The sequence below is a fragment of the Eucalyptus grandis genome, chromosome 8 (assembly GCF_016545825.1).
Source record: "Eucalyptus grandis isolate ANBG69807.140 chromosome 8, ASM1654582v1, whole genome shotgun sequence".
Lineage (NCBI taxonomy): Eukaryota > Viridiplantae > Streptophyta > Magnoliopsida > Myrtales > Myrtaceae > Eucalyptus > Eucalyptus grandis.
In genome coordinates, this window is record NC_052619.1 from 40,210,318 (window position 1) to 40,218,681 (window position 8,364).

Genomic DNA, 8,364 nt, shown 5'->3' on the forward strand with positions numbered 1-8,364 from the left:
ACCTTCCTAGGGCACGCATGAGCACGTTGCATTTTTCCATATGAAGCTAATTGTCTGTTGCATTTAATTTAGGCATTTTTCATTTGAGATAATTGCAGCCAAAGAGGACCTGTTTCATAGGCCGAATATAGCATGATACTTCTGTTAAGAACTACAAACTTTTCCATCCTAACTATTAAGGTGCATTCATGCAACTCCCGTTCATTTTTCACATTCACTTCCTAATTTTGGGGCAGGGGGCTTCCTCTTTTGCCACTCCAAGTGTGGATTCCATCCAAACTATCCATTAGAAGAGATCCGAAATCTGTCATCTAAATGTTGTTCAGCAGTGACGGGTAGATATCGTAACTATTGGTCTTGCTGAGTCATAAGGGAGATAACTGGGCAGAGATTTTGCATTTACGTGAAAAGGAAAGGAAATAAAAATCATGAAATCTCACTGCTGTATGTTCTTGCTAATAGGGAAGACTTGGTTTATGTGCTCTTGTTAAGGGTATGCTCAATTATGTCTTGGGCTAGGGCATGTCACTTAGACTAAATATCACTTCCTGACAAGGGCTCGAATTATCACTTGGTGATGCACCACTGACTGATGTTTTCTGTATTACCTGTAGACTAGCTGTCATATTAATATAGTGGATTGATCTGGGTTGCTTAAGTTGTAAGAATAGCACTTTAGGTAGGAAGATGCAATACACCTAATTAAAGATGCAGGCTTACTGTTTATTAGGAAATTTGGTCTCAAAATGTCACAACTGAATGAAAATTCTTTTATTCTTCATTTAGTTGATTTTCACCAATTTAATGTGCAGGGGCAGCCGAGCTTTGTAGTTTTCTAGATTCAAAGAAGTTAAGGTCAAGCCTCTCAACCAAACATTGTGTATTTTCAATTCTGTTATGTGTGAGATGAAGGATATGCATGTGCTTCGCTGTAATTGCTATCAAAATTGTAAGGTTCCACTTTGTTGACCTCTTCCCTTGGCCATTAGTTTTCTCCCCATTCTGGATTGAATCTACTAAACAAAGTTAAATAGCTGATTGGTTGAATTACTCTTGGATTTTCTTTGTCCTGGTAGTTCTTAAGTTCATAGCATCATTAAGTTCATATCATCCAATTCTCCCAACATTATTCGATTCTAACATAACATGTTGGTATAATTATATTGGGATTTGGGAAGGTTCTGAAAATCATTAGCCTGGCCTTTTGCTTTTCACCATTAATGCTAATTGACTGTATGTAATTAATTTTAACGATGTTCTCACTCCCTCTTCTGAGTTTTATTCAAATGGGTCGGAATTTGTTTGTTTATTTTTCAGTCCTCTTTTTGGGCTTTCTTTCTGACTTTAAAGCTAGCTGGATCCTGTCTTAGCACTTTACTAATTATCTTTAACCTATTAAATAAGTCACTATTATTTCCACTGTCTAGTAAATAGCAAGACTGGTCTTTCTTCTATAAATCACTGGTCATGGGGCCCTTTCTTCTCTAAACAGATAATTTGGTAGTGGATTCTACTATATCTTCTTGAAGAAAAGAGTGTTTCTCCATTTATTTTAATTGGATATGCATGCTTTGTGGATATTGGTGGTTTTGATTTATCAACTTCTAAAGCTAGTGCCATGATGATTCTGGGTGTCTTGAAACTGCTGCATATTAACAATATAGCCAGCTCTGGCAAATGGATGCTATACCAACCCTGCAGTTTGCTAATTGAAGCTGTTCCATTGGGGATTGAGGTTGCAAGAAATTCCTTTTTTCTTGATTCAATTAGCTAAAGTAGTTGTCTGTTGATACTTGAATGAAGTGTATACTTTTGTTTGATTTATATCATTGAGATTGTTGCTGAGTCTGTTGTTTGCAAGTCGTGGTTCAGGAGTTCCAATTACTTCCCTCTGGTGGTAATAAACCAGGGCTCGCGCTGTTAGTGAGCAAACCTACTTTGCAGCTATGGGTTCCAAAGCGTGAATATATCCCAGTTTTCTTTCCCTTTCTCATAAAAATTCACTTAGTGGGCATCTCTATATATGTATCAGATGCATGTTTTTATATGTATACAAGTTACGAATGTGTCACACAGAACCGCCCATTCCCTTCCCCCACCCTAAACAAAACCATGTACTGTGGCATATGCACACGGACTTGCTTGTAAGTTATACAAGTTTTCTTCATGGAAAAGATTTTGACATGTCAAATACCTATGTTATGCAGCACCTTTTCCTGCAATTGGTGGTGTTAATTAAGATGTTTTTGCTTTCACATTTTAGTTTCATGATGATTATGACTGATGGGACTTGTCTATTGACTTTTATACGGTGGATTTGATTCCTTTTTCTTTTTCCCCCTCTTTTGCCTTTTAGAAGAGGACTAATCACAAGAAATATGAGGTCAGCGGTTGATTTGTTTCACCAACGCTTTGGGGTAAGTTACTAGTTAAACTTTCAGAGAATCAATTACTTTTAGAGCTGGGCCTTCCATTGAGCTTGAGTTCATGGAATTATAATCTCTCTATGATGCACTGCAAATATGTTTCCTGTCTAATATGGACTTTCTGTGGGAGTATCTGATTACAGTCTTGATTTACTAAGAGACTCTTATCAAATGAATGTTATTACAAGTTTGATGAGCAAATGCGTGTTGAATATAATATACCGCTGAGCAACACAGCTCCTCTCTCCAATAGGCTTGGAGTACATACCTGACACATTGCTAAGTCATCTTTATATTATTCATACATTTTTGCAGTGTTTTTCTCCTTATTGTGCCTTGCATGAAACTTGTTGACACCATTACAAGAGCCTTACTCTGTTTCTTCTTTGGTTTGCTTAGATTATATTTTCTCCAGCATTGAGCAGAGAATTTCGTCCCTATAAACCTGACCCAGCTCCACTTCTGCATATATGTTCTAGTTGGGAAGTCCAACCTAGTGAAGTAATGATGGTCGGCGACAGCCTGAAAGATGATGTGAGTTCCATTGCCTCTTAATATCTCCATCTAAAGAATTCTGTTTTTTTTTTGGGTTTTCCTTGTGGAGTCCTGCACCTTTTCTTTTCTTTTCTTATGCAGCGTTTAAAAACATTTTCTGGAAATGACACTAACTTCATTTTCATTTATTTAGAGCATGTCTTTTTTTAAATATTTGGAGCAATTATATGGCCTTTCTGATTCGTGTATGTGCATTTTTACTGAGCTTCTGCCGTTTAATATCCCTTGCTCAACAATGTATGATTTTGGTAAATTCTATTGAGTTTGACTTATAGTGAGCATTTTATCAAAGAATGACTCTGGAGGGGCGACGCTGAACATTTTGGATCTCTCATGGATTGTGGATGATTTTATCTTTTGTCAAAACCTGAGTGATCAGGATGTGTACCTTGTTTCTGCAGGTGATTTGTGGAAAACGTGCTGGCTCGTTCACCTGTCTGCTAGATCAGACTGGCAGATACGACGCTTCTGAGTTTGATAGTGCAGATCTCAAACCGGATTTCAAGGTGTCGAGCCTTACTGAAGTTTTCCCGCTGCTGGAGGCAAATTTCGATCTTGCACCCTGATTTTATTCTCGAAAACCCCTTCCGAATAAAAATGAAAGGGGTTATTCTTCTACATGATTTGACTATTACAAGTTCGCCTCATACTCTCCAGTAGAATTGTGGTGTCTACGATGAAGAGGAGAGAGCATTGGAGATGCGTTTGAGGAACATACATCCTGGGGATTCAAGGATGTAAAATGGGGAAAGAATGATATGAAGTTGTTCTTGCGTGGGCTAGTTCTGTATATCTCATTCGCAGGGCTTATGAATCATGATTAATAACATGGGAATTGAACAAGCAAGCTTCTGTCTATCTCTAGGCGTTGACTTAGAAGTTTGAGTAAACTTCTAGGGAGGGTGACTTTCGCAACGCGAGAAATGGCTGCATCCGAACTCCTCTGAAAAAAAACTCCTTATTTTAAGTCAAATCACAATTTTACCATAATTCTTTTTTCCTAGTGTTGATAATCTTGAAAAAATTGATGGCAAGTTTTGAGTACGTATTATATTTGACACTTAGTGAAAGTTAGAAATTTTTTATAGACTAGATATAAAGTTAGGGATTCATTTGGGGATTATAGTCTTTCAAATATGATATACAATTATCTAAAAAAGAAAGAAAAAAAATTAAAAGTTGCAACCATTTAGAAAGCAAAGAAAGGACGCCCACCGTGGGGCTTGAACCCATGATCACAAGGTTAAGAGCCTTGCGCTCCACCGGGTAAGGCTTCAACAATGACAAAACAAGCTGTAAACTAAACCAAAATTGAAAATAAAAATAACATGAAAAAGATGGAACAGTGAAAATGTAAAATAATATGAAATCATAAAGTACGCCCACCGTGGGGCTCGAACCCACGACCACAAGGTTAAGAGCCTTGCGCTCTACCAACTGGAGCTAGACGGGCTTTGTTGACAGTTCACCAAGCCAGAATTTTAATGTCACAAAATGGAACCAAAAAAAAAGAATATAAGAAGTTACAAAAACGCCCACCGTGGGGCTCGAACCCACGACCACAAGGTTAAGAGCCTTGCGCTCTACCAACTGAGCTAGACGGGCTTTGACGACCCATTTCGTCGTTATAAATCTTTAATCTGACGGAAATAAAATCTCCAATTTTCGACATTTAAGCGGACGGCGTACCGTGCGGCTCCTCCTCCACATCCTTCGCCGCCCAGCCGCCGGCCTTGGGCGTCCGACTACGCGGTCGTGGCTTTAGCAAGATCGCCCTCCCATCCACTACCTCCAGCTTGCGAAGCACCGACTCCTGTACTGTCCGCGCTCAACAATGTCGATGACATTTTCAATGCTCCGATAAGGAGGGGATCACGGCTGTTTCGGGGTCACTAACGGAGGCTTTGCATCACCAGAGAAGCTGGTTTTCGGAGTTAATCCAGGGACCATGACACCTCTTTCGCTGCTGAGAGGAAGCTCTTCGTCATCCCTTCCACCCCGGCTGCTGCCGGTACCCCATATCTGTCCTCGGAATCGACCGATTCATTCTCCAAATAGACAAGATAGAGCGGCGGCCACAGCAGTGCGGAGGAGAGTCCGACCGTGTCCGTTTCTCAAATCCTCTTTTGTATTATTGAGTCTCACAGGAATTCTTGGAAGATAGGTTCATTCGCTGGTTGTTGTATGCCCTCTCTGACTATGGCAAAATTAGAACCTTTCGTTTTGTTGTGACAACAAGAAACTGAACAATAAAAGAGACAGAATAAAAAAAGAAGAAGAAGAAGATTGAATACTAGATTTATGTGGTTCGGTTGTAGTTACCTACATTCATGGGAGAGCAGTAACGAATTCTACTATAGATCAATCAATACAATGGACATTATAATCAAGAAGAAATATAATAATTCAAAATACACATTGGACTTTCTAACTTCAATGGCTGAAGACTCCAGCACATCCGAAACTTGATATTTCATTAATTTTATTTCTAAAATTCAGATTTTCGATTCGAGAAATAATTTTAACATGCTTTTGTGAGATCGGCTATTGCATTGATTTGATGAATCTTTTTCATGTTTGGAACTTTTCCCCTTCTGCAACTAGTTTTGTCATGGGTCTCGAGTGAAAACGAAATTATACAAGCATCGGCTAGAAGAGCAATTGAAGTGATTCCTGATTTCTCGCATGCTCTGATGGATCGCAAGTGAAGCTCTGCCTAATATATGTGGGAGGTTCAAACTTGGTCATGGCGAATCGGCTTCGTTGGCATCTTTGAATTGAGTGGCCAAAGATGGAAATGAGCCTATCAAAGTATCAAATGTTTGCGTCGGGGTAAGAAATTATGTGTATAGCCGTGGAATGAGTAATTGCTGATGGATGTATTAACCATTTCATAGATGTATAATGAAACGGAGCAATGCATTTGATTTCACATGGCACAACTTGTAAATTTGTACCGGAAATCGATATAAAAAAATTCACAATCATGAGGAGAAATAGGGGAAATAAAATGAACACAACGCGGAAATGAAAAACCATTACTTATCTCAATGTATGATTAATGCTCGCTCATATTGCAATTATTGGTTACACTCCTAGTCAACTGGACAGTGAAGAATAAGTTCAGATGAAAACAAAAACGTAAGAAACATTGAAATATAATGGGTGTAGAAGAAGGGGCGCCATGATGCGAAAAATTGTTTGTAAGGGGCAAGGGAAGTTTTGTGTTTTAGTAAAATCGAAACCAAGCAAAAAGAAGTTGAGAGTATGCTCCATATTTGACCTTATCTTCATCATGTGGATAGAACTGTAACTGTAGAATTTTAAGTTTCAACAACACGGTAAGTAGGAGCTGGAAGGAATAATATGGCTAAATCGAAGGTGGTAGGGATGTCCATAGTAAAAAATAGAGTGGAAAAAATGCAAAAAGGCCATAACACAATTCTTAAATGTCTATCTGGTAAATAAACATTTTGTTTTAATGAAAAAGAGGGACACCAGTTCCTTCCAAATCGGGGGAAAAAAAACCAAAAACGTAAGAAGCTAAACCAAAAAAGAAAAAAAGAAAAAAGGTAAAAAAAATAAGCTTAAAACAAAAGTGAACTGCATTTGACATTAGTCTTCGTTGTGTGAGCGGATTGTAGTTTAAAAAGAACTAAAATTTCAATAACACACTAAGTGGGACCCATAAGGAATGATGTGGTCAATTTAAAGTTACAGGATACTTAAGGTAACAATTGGGTGGAAAAGGTGCCACCTTAAATCTATTAGCAAATCCACAAAAATTTATAGAGAAAGCATATTATCGTTAATATTAGAGGAATAATATATTTGTGATTTTTTCTTCTAAGAGAATCTAACACTTCAAATATAATTAAAATCTCATATTCATAATCTTTTTTTATTATAACAACGTCACAAGAGTACATACCATGATAACGTATATTTTTATAAATAGATGAACAAATGGGTGAGGAAAATTACCTCTTGCCACCTAAAGTTCGTAGAAGAATAATCAATTCCATAAATTATGGGTCTTTTCCCAATCGGAGAATCATCTATCGACATATTTATTTTTCTTTGGATATCCGAATGGAGATAGGTTATCTAGATCGATCGATAAGTTATCATGTTTTATTGATAGGTTATTGTGATAGGTTATCGATATTCGCCGATAGGTTATCATGTTTTATTGACAGGTTATCGCGATAGATTATCAAGATTCGCTGATAGGTTATCGGGATAGGTTATTGAACTTTGGTTATAAGTTATCACGTTTATTCGATAAGCTATCATTATGTGATAAGTAGTTATGCGATAAGTTATTATGATATGATAAGTGGATGATGATAAGTTGTTATGATAGGTTAAAATGAAGTGATAAATTATTACGTGATGATTTGTGATGTGTGATTTATTGCAATGATATGTAATATGTTATATTAATGGGAGATGGATTATTGGATAGTTACAATAGCATGTGATAGGTTATTCTAATAACTTATGTTCAATTGCAATAACTTATCTTACTTTGATGAGTGATCTATATGCCATAGGCTTGTAAAGGGTTTAGTGCATTCGTATGATATAATATGAGACATGAGTATGACATGGTGGTATATGGCAAAGGTGGTTGCATAATGCATGAGCATCACACATTTATTAATGAGAAAGATATGAAATGAGTTGTGTGATGGTATGCTCGTGTAATCACCTAAAGACCATGATGCATTTTACATGAAATGATGTTCGATTAGTTCAGATGCCCCTAAATCAACGGGATGCCGTTCATGGATGGATTTGAGAATGAAGCTTCTTACATGCATGTCGTCTTGATGGAGTGACATGATGTCCGATAATGCTAGATGACCATCGACATTCGGGTTGGCCATGGTCCTGAGCGGTCATAATAATCTAGACTTATATGTGTCGAAAGTGCATGAGATTGATATGCGATTATGTCTGGATTATTGCATGACATGAGAGCATGACCATACTATGCTGCACGTTCTTGTGCTCAAATCATGAGTATGGAAAGTGTTATAAGAATTATTTGTGTGCTTCTATTATGATGGCTTGAGAAGGTGAGGTGTTCGCTCCCGTATATAGATAAGGCATCGCACGAGTTACTTTGCGATTGATCTACCATTGATAAAAAAAAATTGCATGTTTAGGCCGTTCCTGAGGTGAATGACCCCCTTGCGCGAGGTCTACAAAGTTCACTCATTGAGTTTATCTCACTAGTGTTTGTTGAATGTTTATAGGCACTAAGAATGGCTAAGCCTTTCCACCAAATCCGATTCGGACTCCCTGTAGAGCATAGCTAGGTGGTGACTGATTATTCAATAGGGGAGATCGATGCACGTTACACGTGCTATGTCAC

The 8,364-nt window shown here is 37.7% G+C and overlaps 1 protein-coding gene and 2 non-coding genes across 3 annotated transcripts in view; 1 reads left to right on the forward strand and 2 right to left on the reverse strand.

Moving 5' to 3' along the window:
• Positions 1-3,828, forward strand: part of LOC104414405 (haloacid dehalogenase-like hydrolase domain-containing protein At2g33255) — an 8,100-nt gene extending 4,272 nt beyond the window's left edge. Inside the window, exons 2-5 of the mRNA XM_039299945.1 lie at positions 813-855; positions 2,357-2,417; positions 2,826-2,960; positions 3,383-3,828. Coding sequence (XP_039155879.1) covers positions 813-855; positions 2,357-2,417; positions 2,826-2,960; positions 3,383-3,547 — 404 coding nt within the window. The 3' untranslated portion in view covers positions 3,548-3,828. The remainder of the gene's footprint in view (positions 1-812; positions 856-2,356; positions 2,418-2,825; positions 2,961-3,382) is intronic.
• Positions 3,829-4,360: 532 nt separating this feature from the next.
• On the reverse strand, positions 4,361-4,434 carry TRNAK-CUU. The gene has a single exon. It is a non-coding gene; the product is annotated as a tRNA-Lys (tRNA).
• A 79-nt stretch (positions 4,435-4,513) lies between these two features.
• Positions 4,514-4,586, reverse strand: TRNAK-CUU. Its single transcript has one exon. It is a non-coding gene; the product is annotated as a tRNA-Lys (tRNA).
• Positions 4,587-8,364: the final 3,778 nt, after the last annotated feature.